This window comes from Gekko japonicus, unplaced genomic scaffold (genome assembly GCF_001447785.1).
Source record: "Gekko japonicus isolate JY-2015 unplaced genomic scaffold, Gekko_japonicus_V1.1 scaffold2079, whole genome shotgun sequence".
Classification (NCBI taxonomy): Eukaryota; Metazoa; Chordata; class Lepidosauria; order Squamata; family Gekkonidae; genus Gekko; species Gekko japonicus.
Genome location: NW_015175426.1, coordinates 285,100 through 300,228, shown reverse-complemented (window position 1 = coordinate 300,228; position 15,129 = coordinate 285,100). Strand labels below are relative to the sequence as shown.

Here is a 15,129-nt window from a genome sequence, read left to right as displayed (position 1 = left end):
TCGCATGGATCACTGTAGCCAGGTCATCGCGGCCGAGGAAGGGAACTAACTGCCAAATCAGCCTAAGATGATAAAATGCTGATCTGGCAGTGGCTGCCACCTGGGCCTTCATAGTTAAGGAGGGGTTCAGGAGCACTCCCAAACTCCTAACCTCCGATGCTGGCACCAAAGGCACCCCATCGAAGGTCGGGAGAGGGAGCCCCAACCCTGAACCATTCCGACTCAGGCCCAGGACCTCCGTCTTCGCTGGGTTTAATTTCAGCCGGCTCAGCCTGAGCCACCCAGCCACAGCCTGTAATTCCCGGTTCAGATCTTCTGAGTCGGAGCACGACTGGCCGCCCAATATCAGATAGAGCTGGGTGTCATCTGCATACTGATGACAACCCAGCCCATACCTCCTGGCTATCTGGGCGAGGGGGGCGCATGTAGATGTTAAAGAGCATCGGGGAAAGCACTGCCCCCTGAGGCACCCCACATTCAAGTGGGTGCCTCCGGGACTGCTGTTCCCCTATCGCCACCCTCTGTCCCTGACCTTGGAGAAAAGAGGCAAGCCATTGAAGGGCGAGCCCCTGTATCCCCACGTCGGCGAGGCGGTGGGTCAGCAACTGGTGGTCGACCATATCGAACGCGGCCGACAGATCTAACAGCACCAGTGCCGCCACACCGCCTCGATCCAGATGCCTCCGGAGGTCGTCAGTAAGGGCAACCAGCGCCGTCTCCGTCCCATGACCAGGGCGAAAGCCGGACTGGAGTGGATCCAGGACAGAAGCGCCATCCAGAAAGCTCTGAAGCTGTGTCGCCACCGCCCTCTCAATCAATTTGCCCAAATATGGCAAATTAGACACCGGCCGATAGTTCTGTTGCCTTTGCATGTGTGAGGCTTCTGTGCTGCACTTCAAATCTATTGCCAGGTTTGTGCGTTTCCTCCGATGGGCACTAGACATGCAGAACGTAGCCGCCCAAGAATCTTTTTTCCCTTTCTTTTAAAACCGAAAGCAAGGGTCTCTAGCCCTTAGAACTGCAAGAGTCGGGTTGAAAAGAGGTGGGGCGATGTCTGGTAGGGACCGAAGACAGTAGCTCTCTGGCCCTTTTTTTGCAGGGCTCAGGCTGAAATATGAAGTCCCCAAATATGAGGTTCCCTGTGTGTCTCTGCATCTGAAGGCACACATCACACTAATTCAAGTAGTAAAAATGAGAGGGGGAAACTCCAGTGGGTTATGGTTGGGATGAGCATGTGCTTATATTTGATAAAAGGGACTGGAGTGGTACCGACGTGCTGTGTTTGGTAACTCATTGTGGCAGCAGTTAGAAGGGTGGTGGGGGACTTCAAGGGGGCTGACACTGGCGTTTCCTGCTCTTTCCAGATGAGTGCAAGATGCTACTTTGGTAAGATCACGCTTTAATGAGAGATGTTGGTAGGCTCATTTTCCTTCTTTCACTACAGGTGCAGGCAGATGCTCCTTCCGAGGAAGAAGCCAGCAGCATCCAGGATGGAAATAAGCCTTAGAGTGAAGGTGGGGAGGGTTTTCCTCCCAGCTTCATGGGAACCTCAGGGAAACCAGGATATGTTGTACACCAAAGGGGTCATCTCTGTCTTCCAGAGTTTTTCCAGGACAGCATTGGGTGAGCATGAGCTCTGGAAGGATGGCTGGAATATCGCTTGTCCCTTCCACCCATCCCTTCCACACTGGAGTCTCCACAACACAATAAAGGAGGTTTTTGTATTTGCCCTTGGTCTTTGTCTGTTTTCCTTAAGCAAGTGGATGGGTGGATATGGTAGCAGTGTTTTCTTGAGAAAACCATAACTGAGTCTCAGGTACCCTCCCAGACTAACAAGGGCCCCGGTCACATGGCAAAGTTCCTGCGGGAGAGGCACGGGAGTCCCGCGGATTTTCCGGGCATGATCTCACCCCAACATCTGGGAAGCGCAGTGCTCCCGTGGTGAACCCATGGCTCCCCGCCGAAGCGGGCCAAGGGCGGGCGTCTGATTGTGTTCCCGGTGGACTTATGTGGCATCCGGTGCCTGCCACTGTTAGTCTCTGCAGGTTGCGCAACAGCGCCCAACAGCGCATGCGCACAAAGAGCGATTGCTAGTGCGATCGCGCGGTGTGGCTTCTGTGCCGTGCTGCAGGATACCCGTCTGATCGGCATTTTCCCCGAACCACGGGACCTCGACCGGGACGTGTGCTCGGGCGGCCGCACATTAGTTTCCTCCGGGGGAATTAGCCACGCCTCCCCCCCGCAATATGCGGCCCGTGTGACCAAGGTCAAGGTTTATTGGAACACCAGCTTTTGTGGACAAAGCCCACTTTGGCAGATCCATGACATGTAACCTCCATTGATGGAATATATACACTGCAGAGGGAAAGGGGGGAAATTGTGATCAATATGTGATGTCATGTGAGACAAAGCACTTCTGACCCCCTCAAGGGTTAATGTGAATGGTAACGGGCTGTTCCATTCTGCAGGTGTTGCAAATTGGTCTTTCTGCCTGCACAGGCCTTACCATCTTCAAGGCCAGAGCTGGACACGTGGTAGTTAGCTTCTCATGAGAACTTGTGGCCCATAGGATGGGAGGGGAGGAGTCAGGTAATTTTCTAGAGGGTTCCAGCAAGAATGTGTGCTGATTGGGTGTCATCATCACCTGATGCTGCTTGGCCAAAAAACTATAATTTTTGAGCCAAGAGCTTGGGAAAAGGAGGCTAGCTGGGATTCTGATGAACTGAAGGCCTGGAGTATGATATGCCTATACTGCAATAGACAGCAGCATAGAGAATGGATAAGGTATAACCTTTGACTCTTGGACTTAAGGTCTGTGCCGTCTAACACAGGTCCTGGAAATGTGTTAAATAGTTAAGGAGGTTTTCTTGTTTTTTTGCTGTGTGACTTTAGAGTGTTGTGTTGCCTGTAGATTAAACCTTTTGTTTTGAAAAACTAAATTAAACTTTATATAATTTTAAAATAAGAAAGATGCTTTTGGTTACTTGGGTACAACAGCCTTGGGAACCCATAGGGTTCAGTCGTGGACTCCTTGACATGTCACCTAGAAACTTTTTATTCCTGCTTGGCAAGAGTGCCTAGAAACTCTTGCAGTCAGGTAGGTAGTAAAACATAACTTGTATTTTATTTAAGAATCTTTATCTGCTCTTCGTCCACACTGGGGCCTCAAAGCACCTTAGATAGTAAAAGGCCACATACATTACATGCAGATTTCTTAGATGCAGGCCTCAGTTTAGCTGGCTCAGATGTTCCCCATTTGCTGCCTTTTATCAGGATGAAGCATGTTCATTTCCTTAGTATTTTGGTCCAAAGGAGATTGGGGCTCCATAAAATAATTACTAGAAGACCTAAGGGAACCAGAAACGAGTCACTTTTAAAAGTATTTACCTAGGTTTGTTTAAAGGCAGGCACACCACATCATAGTTATGAAATACATTCACTGAATCAGAAACCTTTTTTGTCATCCTCAGACATCAATAAGTAATTTTTATAGCTGAGTGTTCTGTTGTTTACCCTTCTCCAAATGCTGTTTAGAATAAAACTGTCTTGCATGCCTGCCTTCCTACACCCATTCTGCTAGGCCACTCCAACACAGAAAAAGCTTGGCTGTGATTGTAAAGACAGACCTGAGGGAGAGCACCATAAGGAATGCTACTTTTCATGGCAACAGCACAAGTCTTGACTGGAATATTAAAAGGTCCTGCCACAGGTTTTTGAATCTTGCCTTTAAAAAAACAAACGTGCAGAGTGACCTACATATTTGTGCAATGGAGTGAGCAAAAGGTGGTTGTTAATAGCTGACTGCCAAAGGATGAGCAGCAGGTGAATGAGCTGATGGGCTGGGCTGACAGTATCAGGTCTTGTGATGATGGTGCCCAAGTGGAAGTATATAGGGACAAGGTTGGCATCTGGACTTGTTGCAGAGTTAATGTCTCTGACCTGAAAGTCATCATTCATTGAAAGAGCTTCAGGGGGAGATTCCAATGAGAAACGGCTGCATTAGAATTTGTCAGTGGGTTTAATTCTATTACCCAGGCACCAGATGCAGTTGGCATGGTTTGTAGTCACTGCAAGTGTTAAATGGCTTAATGTGATTAGGTTAACGAATATCACGAATGACAGCCTTTGCCAATAATTACTGTGCTATTTGTTGTTTTACATAGAAATGACATAAGTTGCATTTTTCACCTTTGCCTCTGCTGTGCATATGTTCCAATTGCAAGGATTTCATTCATGCCTTTCATCCTCATTTAGAAAAAATGGAAGTTTTTTTGTCTGCCTTTTCTAGCACTAAGCTGCCTTGGGAGTTAACATTTGTAGGGAGGTGGGATGTACATGCTCCAGATAGTTTGCAGGTTACAGCACACATTATTTATTGCGCTTCAATAAATCTCTTAAACAGGCCACAAGAAGACTCCGTTTTTTGTTTGGCTTGCCTCACGGAAATTGTTCTTTGGAAGATCATGGAGACGGACCGTGACCTCACGATAGAGAGATAGGCTGTCCCCTTAGCTAGAGCCATCAAATTTGGTGGAGATCTTTAAGGGAAAAACCTGAAAATCTTAAAAACCCGCCATAGTTCATGATTCCTTATGATCGCTGAATGGTGTCTTTCTCAGTGCTGGCATTGCTATGAACGCCTCGCCATCTGTACTCTGGAACCAGAAGTTCCAATTACGACTTTTTGACTTTTTAAATGCATGGTTTAAAAAAAAAAAAAAATGGATCAAAGGGGAAGGTTCGTAGGGTTACCAGATCCCCCCCCCCGGGCCACCGGCAGGGGGTGGAAGACGATTTCTCATAGCAAAATGGGGCTATACCACTGCCCCCAATATAGGGGGCAGTGGCTATACACCCAGCGCGGCCTTCTGGAGAACGAGAGAAAAGGCCGGAAGCCGTCCCTTGAGCATAGAGACCGAAGGCTAGAACGCCGGAAGTGCTTTTATGTCCAGAAGGGAGACGGGGGGAAAATGCTCGCGAACCAACGGATATTATTACTCCTCCACGAGCCGGGAATAACGTGACTTCCGGGAGGAGCTAAGATGGCGAGCCGCGCGCTGCTGGTGGCGCGAGGAGCCGTTTTCGGCATTGTAGGTGGGTGGAGATGGGGCCGGTCGGGGACCCGCGAGGGGGGAGAGGGGGAACGAGAGGCGGCCCCGCTCAACCCCCCTCTCAACCCCCCCCCCCCAGCTCCCCCTGCATGGAGTCTCTCAGCCAGGGAGCGTGACCTTGGTGTCTCTCTCTCTTCATGGCTGCTGCTCCCCTCAAGTGCAGCGGGCCCTCGCAGCGTGGCTGGCGGAGTCCTTTCTGTTTGTCCCGGGACCGCCCCGCGGCGTTGCTGCAGCTTAGCGGGCGTGAGGCTGGAAGGAGAAGCGAAGCAAGCGTGCTTCCCTCCCTTTGTTCTCCCACCGGGCGCGGCTTTGCCTGCTTGGCGTCTGCAGTAGCCGCATCGAGGCGATTCTCTCTTACAGCTGCTCTTCTTCCTTTTCCTTGCCGGTGAAAGGATGTCGTTTCTACACGAGGCTCCCTTTCCCCGCACACCCTGCAGTTATCAATATTAGGTGGATGCGGGGGGCGGGGCAATCGCGCGTGCTGTATTTAACGTTAAAGTGGCTCTGCTGTTCTTTAACAGATTATTGCCCCCTCCCGACTTCCTGGTTTGGGGAGATCATAATGGGCTGTAGAGTCAATAGGGACTTGTATAGTTCGTTGAGGAGGAAAGGATGCAGTAACTTGGCCCTTTGTTTCGTGTGAGTGTTGTATTTTAAAAACTCTTTTATTGTGCGTTGCTTCTGAGGCACGTAAATAAAATATCCCACCATTCTAATCAATCGGAGGCAGTTAGCGAGCAAGGCCAATTTCAGTGACGACTCTGAAGTGCCAACTGTTTTTTTTCAACATCTACACTCCTTCCTAGTTTTCATCTAATTTAAGATGCATCCCACAAATTCTCAGCAAGAGGATTTCCAAGGTGGCTTTTAGCCTCAGAATAAAACAGTGTCTTTATCAATAAAACACTGAGTTTAGCAATAAAATTGAACAACATAAGAGCAGTCTTGCAAGATCTGGCCAGTGGCCTGCCTAGCCCAACATGCTGCTTCTTGCCATGAACAACTGGTTGACTGGGAGGACCAACAGGTAGGTCACAGAGGCTGAGGCTTTCCTCAGGTGTTAACACTGGTATTTAGAGGTTTGCTGCCTCTAAATATGGAGGCTTCCTTTGGTCACTCTGATCAGTAACCACTGATGTTGGTCTGAACTAGCAGAACAAAATTTGAGTCCAGTGGCACCTTTAAGACCAACAAAGCTAATGGATCTATTTTCCATAAATTTGCCTGTGCTTCTCAGCATCATTACTTCTTGTGGTAGCAAATTCCACAATTGGAATTCTTGAGTAAAGCGGTACTTCCTTTTTTCTGTCCCAAATCTACTGCCCATCAACTTCATTAGGTGCTCTAACTTTTTAATCATCTTGGTTGTGCTTGTCTGCCCTTTTTACTGTTCTGCAATATCCTTTTAAAGATACAGCAGCCTAAACAATCTATTCATAATGTGTATGTATACATAATGCACTGTAGAAGTGCAAGAACTGATGCAATTGTATGAAATGAAATGCCTCAACAGAGTTCTCATGTGGAATATGGAGATTCCTGCGCCTGCCAAGCAAGCAGCCATATGCTGCTGCTAATACTTATACAGCAGAATTTAAAAGTGCCAAATGACTACATAACTGTCTTCATATCCTCTTATGACTTTAACTACTATCAGAAGAACAGAGAGGACATTTATGACTAACTACTATCAGAAGAACAGAGAGGACAGAAGGGGACTGCATGTCATAGGAGTAGACCACTGTGAAAGCTCATCTTGTCTTTCTCTTGCAGGCGTACGTGGCTGTCTGCCTCGATACTTGCAGGGTGTTCTTGCCGCGGTAAGAAGGATCCTGATTTGGGGGGATGTGGGTATAAAAGGTTGTTTCAGTCCTTAGGTTTATGGAGGGGAGAAGCTAACAGGCTTTATTACGTTTGTTTGTTCTCTCTGCAGCCACTGCCCTGCCTGACCTTCCATGGACAAACTTTCCTTGTACGAGGGCTTGCAGTCGAAGCCAAGAAAGTATACGTGCGGGACAAACCACATATCAATATTGGGACCATCGGGCATGTCGACCACGGCAAGACCACATTAACAGCTGCCATCACCAAAAGTGAGAGTTTGGGGAATGGGGCCGGGGAACAGTTATTTCAGGAAGACCCTTTCTGTAAAAAGTGGACAGACCTGGGCTTCCATCCTCCTGAAAACATTTCACCCATCCATGCATCTCATAAGCCATTAAACCAGGGACAGGCAAATGAGGGCCTCCAGGTGCTTTCCATCTGGCTCCAGCATAGCCATGTCCCCAAGATATCCATACAATGTTATGGACACCATTCTTACAAGAGTAAAGGCCTTTTTCACCCTATCCTCACTTATTAGCTGCTTTCTTCCAAAATGAGCTGTGGACAGAGGGCTGTCGAGTGTCCTCTTTTGTTCAATGTGAAGAGAAGCTTTAACAGGACCTTGTCTTTATTATGCCTCTCCCCTGCTGTGTTCCAAGCTGAGACAAGAGCAAAGGGCTTCTGAACCCCTTCTCCCCCAGCATGAATGAAGAGGAAGCTGGGGGTGGGGGGCAGAGCTACTTGCTTCCTTGGAGAAGTCAAGACATGAGAAAAGGAGTGAGCGGCTGAAACAACAAAAGGAAACTTTCTGCTACACTCGATCACTATTTGCATGGGGAGAGGAGGTGTTTAGTGAGACTTACTCTCAACCCCACCCAATGCACTCATGTTGTTGCTGGCACTTTAGCTCTTGCACTGTCAAACACATTCAAACAAACAAACATGTTAAAATTCAGTTGCCTGTTGAGGGTACTTGAACCCACCTTTTTCCTGCCAGCCTTGAGAGTATCTAATTCCTGACCTTTCCCCATCCCATCTTCTCTTCCTCTCAGTTTTGGCCGAGGCAGGAGGTGCCCAGTTCAGGAAATACGAAGAGATTGATAATGCACCAGAAGAGAAAGCACGTGGGATCACAATCAATGCCTCCCACGTAGAATATGCGACAGCCAATCGCCACTATTCACACACAGATTGTCCTGGGCATGCTGATTATGTCAAGGTGGGTGTTAGGAAATGGGATCGGAGGATTATCCAGAAACTCACAAGTTCCTCATCTCTTCCTGTACTCCTAAGCCTGAAGATAGTCTGGTGTTATTTCCAACATGTATTTAAATACAGAGGTGATTGGAAGGGTTTAGTAGACATGGAATACCTCCTTTGGGTCTGGAATACATAAGGAGCTAGTTCTTCAAAGGAACTGGTGTAATAAAGCAACCAAAGTCTGCTCATCTTCTCTTTGTCCCCTATAGAATATGATCACAGGGACATCACCTCTGGATGGCTGTATCCTTGTGGTGGCCGCAACGGATGGTCAGATGCCTCAGACAAGAGAGCACCTTCTGCTTGCCAAACAGGCAAGGCTGTGATCTGGGGGTTGTGACATTTTGTGTGCTTCTTGAGAATACACGGGGTGCTTTCCTGAAGCACAGCTGGGAGTCTGAAAGGGAGGGAGGGAGCGATGGCCGTATTGGGTCTCATTTTCTCTGATCTCTCCCCTACCTGCCTCCCGCCCCCCCCTCCAAGATTGGAGTGAAACACATTGTTGTGTACATCAACAAAGCTGATGCCGTTGATGACAAAGAGATGCTGGAGCTGGTGGAGCTGGAGATCCGTGAGCTTCTCACCGAGTTTGGCTACAGTGGGGAGACGATTCCTGTCGTCATAGGCTCTGCTCTGTGCGCTTTGGAGGTAAGCAGTGTGCATTACGAGTTCTCAGTCATTATTTCAAATGAATCCTTTTCTGTGCTGTTTCTCATTCCTGTCCTTTGCAGCAGCGGAACCCGGAGTTGGGTGTGAATTCAGTAATGAAGCTGCTCGATACTGTGGACACACACATTCCCGTGCCACAGCGGGAGCTCGACAAACCTTTCCTGCTTCCCATAGAGCACACTTACTCCATACCAGGTGCTTGCCTTATTGTTTCAATATGCTGGTCCTTGTTTCAAGGGGAGATGCCATTAAACGCACGTAGGTTAGGTTTCTGTGGTAGGTGGATGGCATGACGCTCTGTAGCCCAGAGGTGTCGAACTCATTTGTTATGAGGGCCGGATCTGACATAAATGTCACTTCGTTGGGCCGGGCCATGTGTGCCATAAAATGTAACATGAGGTCCCGGGGATATAATAAAATTTATAAAGATGATTTCAGATGCTGAGTGACAATAGCAGGCTTCATTGGATTAGGTGTGATATGCAGAGAGGTAGTAGGCGTGGAGATAATCAGCATTGGTAATGAGACAGGAAACCTAGGTCTCAGTTTGATCCAGGAGGGTTTAGTCCAGGAGGATACAAAGAATAAACGGAAATAAGTCTAAAGAAGTGAGCAGTGACTCACGAAAGCTCATACCCTACTACAAATTTTGTTAGTCTTTAAGGTGCTCCTGGACTTTTCCTCTTTCTACTGCTATTAGAAACCACAACGTTCAAAAACCAGTGGGGGAACATTTTAACCTTAGAGTAACAGTTCTCTTACAAAGGAATTTCAAAGGGAGATTAGGAAGAAAGACTGCTGAATTGCAACTGATAATGAAGCTCAAGACCATGCATCTTCCTGGGCTGAACTGAGACCTAGGTTTCTTTCCTCGTAACCAATGCCTGCTATTGTCATTCGGCATCTGAAATCACTTCACTCTCCAAGATATAAGGACAGATGGACTCACATTCTAGCTTGTTAGGCCTCCCCCCCCCCCCATCTGTTAGAACTGGAAAGGGTGATCTCTCTCTCTTTCTCTGGCTCTTTCACTCCCCCTCCCTCCCTCTGAAGAAGTGTGCACGTACATGAAAATTTATACCTGGAATAAAACTTTGTTGGTCTTAAAGGTGCCATGGGACTCACTCTCTCCTCCATACTGGACTCTTGCGCCCTTCCCCTAATAAACATTGCAAGCTGTGCTGTCAGGTTCCCCTCCCCATCTGTTAGAACTGGAAAGGGGGAGTTTTCTCTGCTCTTTCACTCTGTTCCCCCTGAAGAAGTGTGCTTGCACACAAAAGCTTACACCTGGAATAAAACTTTGTTGGTCTTAAAGGTGCCTCAGCACTCCATCTCTTTCTGGCAGTTTCCCTTTCTTCCCTTCCTCTCCAAAGGAGGGGGAGGAACACTTAGCCAATCAAGAGAAGGGAGGCTTGGCTTTCTTTCCTCTGCGAAGCAGGAGAGGAGAGCTGGGCAAAAGCGAGCTGTGATGCAGGAAGCAGATGAGAGCCAGTTGTTTAACATTCCCGCTCTAGCCTATGCTTCAGACCCAGTTATTCTAACCTATTTTTCCAGGCCGGGGTACTGTGGTGTCAGGCACTCTTGAACGTGGCATTGTTAAGAAAGGAGATGAGTGTGAATTTGTGGGGCACAATCAGAACCTGCGCTCTGTGGTAACTGGTGAGTCTTGTGCACTTAATGACGTCCTGTAACCTTTTAGCCAAATCTGTGCATTCAGTTCAGTTGTCCTGATGGTGGGAGTGGTCCAAATACTCTTGCACTTCTGAGGTTGCCCTCATAAGAAAACAGTCCCCAGAGCAAGAGGTAAATGGGAGAGACGGTATAGAGTATTTACAAAGAGTAATGCTATCCTCTTGCCATCAGGTGTGGAGATGTTCCACAAACAACTGGACCGGGCAGAGGCTGGTGACAACCTGGGTGCTTTAATTCGTGGGCTGAAGCGGGAGGATGTAAGGCGGGGGATGGTCATGTGCAAGCCAGGATCTATCCAGCCACACCAGAAAGTTGAGGCTCAGGTGAGCTGGGACAGGTTGATGGGTTTTCTCTGGGAGCAATTGTGCTTGGGAATGGATGGTGTGTTTGTAGCTTTGTTGCATTATGAAGAAATGTGAGTTCTAGAATGAAAAAGAGCTGGGTGTTGGCTCTTCTGGTCACCCTGGCATGGGGGGTGGATTTGGCAGCCCAGTCCCTAAAGCATCTGTTATAACAGTCCCAGCTAAGTTAAACATGCCATTCCCTTCTCCTAGGTTTACATCTTGAGCAAAGAGGAGGGCGGTCGTCATAAGCCATTTGTTTCCAATTTCACACCCGTCATATTTTCTCTGACCTGGGACATGGCCTGCCGCTTGGAATTGCCTGCGGGGAAGGTGTGTGTTTCTTCTTGTTGTATCCCTTCTTCCACTTGCTTCCCTTAAGCCTTGCTGAAAGCTTTTATTTCAGCAAGTAGCCTCACTTGGAGAATAAGCACAACTCAGTGATCATTGGTATTGTGTTTCTTTCCTGTCTTCCACAGGAGTTAGTTATGCCAGGGGAAGACACCTCTCTAATAATGGTACTGCGAACCCCTATGGTCTTGGAGGTGGGGCAGCGATTCACAATGCGTGATGGACACAAAACCATTGGTACTGGAGTGGTTACAAAGACATTGCCAATAACTCCAGCAGATAAAGAGAAGTGGGAAAATTAGAGTTACATCCATTGTGCTTCTTTCCTCTGCGAAGCACATCCATTGTGCTTCAGGAAGCTGTTCTCACTAGTGGCTGGCGTGAAACCAGAACTAAAGACTATACGGCAATGAGGCAGGTGAAGGGCAAGGAGACAAATGTGGGCATGTTCTGAAAGAATACTTTTCATGTATTTTTAATATGGTTAATAACCACTACCCACCCACAGCCTGAAAGGTGATATTAAATGCAAATGATGTTTTGCTCAGTTCTGTTTATTTCAGAGTGGAAGACCGTTAAATAAAAGACTGTACAGCTGATCTGAAGTTCCTTTTTAAGTGGCAACAAGTGTTTTGGTGACATACTTGTCTAGGAATAAGCTTTTGCTTGTACATGTGTGTGTCAGGTCAATTGAAAGGGGGGGGGTAGGAGGGCTAGGAACTGTATTTCCATCAGCAAACCTGAGTTCCCTGCTTTGCATACAGTAGACCTCCAAGTAGTGATAAACACAGATATTATGCAAGAGGGTTGATAGAGAAAGCCACTACATATCACAGTGCACTTGTCTGAGACTTTGGCCACTTTCGCTAGCAAGGATAGTACCTAAAAAACCTGCAGGAATGTTGTTTGGAAACTACTTTGGTAATTGTTTTCTTACATGGTCATCCTCAGGAAAGTCATTTTTAATGCTATTACTGTACATAACCTTTACACAGCCCACTCTTTAGGGCTGCAGTTAATCTTATAGCGCTCCCTCATGGGAGAATATATAAACATCTCTGAAGATTTGGGACTTATTTACTTTGAAGCAAGCAAGACGAAGTCCACGTGGTGGTTCTAGCAGTGGCACAGCAGGCTGTTAATAGAGGGGGGGAAAGGCCACGCTATCACTAAATTCTCCTTGGCAAGGATCTTGTTCCAAGAGCCTCAGTTAATAAAGGCTACTTTGAGCAACCAGGAGTTCTCGAAGGGGACTCACTGTAGTTTGAGTGCTTCCAATACTGTGACACAGGGCATACTCTAGCAGCCAGTGATCTGCATCTCCATCTATTTTGTACAGTATTGCCAAATCCCCACTAAGTCAAGCCCTGAGTCATACTTTTGACAAAACCATCTGTTCGGTTCCTGTCAAAGTAAATTCTGCTACCCTTGTACTTTTTGGCCCATTCTAGTAGTTCTTCAGGCAGATGTCTATGCTAACCTCTGTAGATTATAGTGTTGCACACTAGCAGAAAGTGGGTCTTATAGGATCAGACCAGTGGTCCATCTAGTCCAGAATACTATTTCACACAATGGCGAACCAGCTGCCCTGAAGGCAAGATCAAACAGGATATCAAGGCCAAGTTCTTCCCCTCCTAGTACCGTTATTCAGCCATGGATCTTTCCTCTTTGATTCTGTCTAAACCCCTTGGTAAAGCCATTTATATTTATTGCCATCACTGTATCCAAAGGCAGTGAAATTCCAGCGTCTAACTACTTGTTGAAGTATTTCCTTTTTGTCTGTCCCAAAGTTAGGTCTCAACTACATTGGGTTCTCCCAAAGCCATGGGAATGACAAAAAGCTCCCTTTATCTACTTCATGCATGAATGATTTTATACATCTATTCTTGCTCAACCCCCTCCTTGCTATAGGCATTTGTTCACCACGATCCTATGCTCTCCAGCATAATTTATGGCATTGAATGAGGACTGTAGCTACCTTTAAAAAATAAAATGAAAACATCTGGTCTTTTATTGGTAAGCTAAGTGTAACATAGTGACTAGGAAAACAAACTGCTCCAGGTTTCTTCAGCCAGCTTTGGATACTGGTTCCCCCCCCCCCCCCCCCCCCAAAAAAAATCTGTGGTTAACTCTAGCCTATTAGGTTTCCCTTGCTCAAAAGCCAGTCGAATCCGACACTAGGGTTGTGGTGTTCATCTCCGTTTCCAAGCCAGTGCTGTCCACTGCTGGACCTCCTGAAGGCACTGGTATTTCTGGCCACTGTGTGACACAGAGTGTTGGACTGGATGGGCCTTTGGCCTGATCCAACATTGGCATCTCTTATGTTCTTATGTCCGAAGACATCTTCATGGTCATGTGGCAGGTGTGACTAGATGCCGAGGCGTATGAAACGCTGTTACCTTCCCACCAAAGTGGTATCTATTTATCTACTTGCAATTTCTTGCTTTCGAACTGCTAGGTTGGCAGGAGCTGGAACCAGACGGGAGCTCACTCCGTCTTGTGGCACTTCGGTGCTGAACTACCGACCTTCCGGTCAGCAGTTCAGCATCTTAATCACTGAGCCACCACAGCTCCTAGCCTAAGTTACAGAGCCATCCTGAGGACTGTACGTACAAATGTGAAACAGTTAAAATGCCATATAAGCACTGTACTGTTTTATAAATTATGCATGTTTGAAATAACTACAGACTTAGGAATGCAGCAGGTACAGATACCAGAAACCCACTACAGAAAAGTATTTCAAGTGGCTGCGTTCTACAGAAAGGAACTTCCACCTCACAGGCAGGGCTGCTCAAGAAAAGCCCAAGCCCTAGACTTTAGTCTGCTCCAAATCAGGCTTAATACTTTCAGGCACTGGGCTAGGGCACAAAAATGAGCTTTTAACTGCTTCAGAGTCACAACATACTATTCTCAGCCTACTACTACCCCCAATGTGAGAATTTGAAAACCGCATGAAGGGCCAGTGCTGAACTGAAGGGGGGGCACTATCACACCCTTACCTACTTCAAAACTTAATGCACCTTTCAACTTAATGTAATACGTAGATCCCAGTAACAGCAAAAAATTAAAAGTTATACTGGATCCAGCATTACTGTTGGGGAAGCAGGTTAGTCTGGCTGCAAAAATGCTTTTTCCCAACTGTCTAGCCTGCAAGATGGGCTCCCTAACCTTGATTCGGCTGATCTGGCAGTGGTGACCTGGATCCATGTCATGGTAGCATCGAAACTAGACTACTCTAATGCATTTTACATAGATCTACACTTGAAGTCCATTTGGAGACTCCACCCTATGCTCTGCCATGGCAGTTTTCCTCATCCCAGCAGGGCCTTCTGCAGTTAACTATGTTGCAAACAGTCAAACTCGATAACCACCTGTACTGCCTACGGTGGCCTGTGCCTTATGGAATCGCCTCCCTGATGAGTTCAGAAAGACTCCCGCTCTCCTGGCTTTCCACAAACTATGCAGAACGGAATTATTCAAGCGGGCTTTTTGCACAGGTAAGCAGGGCTGTACTGTAATGAAATGGTCAGAAAGTTGGGACTCGTAGAAGGGATATGGAATGTAACCTACACTACTGTATTGCTTACCTAGCACTGTTAAATATGCTCCAGTCTAGGTAGTGTCATGTTTAAAAACTCGTGGCTTGTTTCCATTGTTTTGAGATTTCTGTAGTCCAAACCCCATTGTATTTATTGTGCATCTGATGTCCCATCCTGTTGACTGTTACCATCCTCACTCTCAGTGAGAAAGGCAGGCTATAATAATAATTCAGATAGAAACTAGCATTGTTGAGCTACGCTTTGTACTTCTTTCGCATAAGCGGTCCCAGCACTGAGAACAGCAGCTTTTAAAGTTCTCATTTTCATTACCACCCCAGCTGC

The 15,129-nt window shown here is 47.1% G+C and overlaps 2 protein-coding genes across 4 annotated transcripts in view; both read left to right on the top strand.

The window, feature by feature from the left end:
- Positions 1-1,729, top strand: part of RABEP2 (rabaptin, RAB GTPase binding effector protein 2) — a 12,597-nt gene extending 10,868 nt beyond the window's left edge. For all 3 annotated transcript variants that reach the window (XM_015425817.1, XM_015425816.1, XM_015425815.1), the window contains one exon: positions 1,445-1,729. In XM_015425817.1, coding sequence (XP_015281303.1) covers positions 1,445-1,507 — 63 coding nt within the window. In that variant the 3' untranslated portion in view covers positions 1,508-1,729. The remainder of the gene's footprint in view (positions 1-1,444) is intronic.
- A 3,288-nt stretch (positions 1,730-5,017) lies between these two features.
- On the top strand, positions 5,018-11,859 carry TUFM (Tu translation elongation factor, mitochondrial). Its single transcript, XM_015425818.1, has 11 exons — positions 5,018-5,094; positions 6,885-6,931; positions 7,045-7,204; positions 7,988-8,154; positions 8,405-8,509; positions 8,679-8,843; positions 8,927-9,059; positions 10,419-10,523; positions 10,728-10,879; positions 11,111-11,230; positions 11,377-11,859. The coding sequence occupies exons 1-11, from the start codon at positions 5,043-5,045 to the stop codon at positions 11,548-11,550; spliced, it is 1,380 nt and encodes a 459-aa protein (XP_015281304.1). The 5' UTR covers positions 5,018-5,042; the 3' UTR covers positions 11,551-11,859.
- Positions 11,860-15,129: the final 3,270 nt, after the last annotated feature.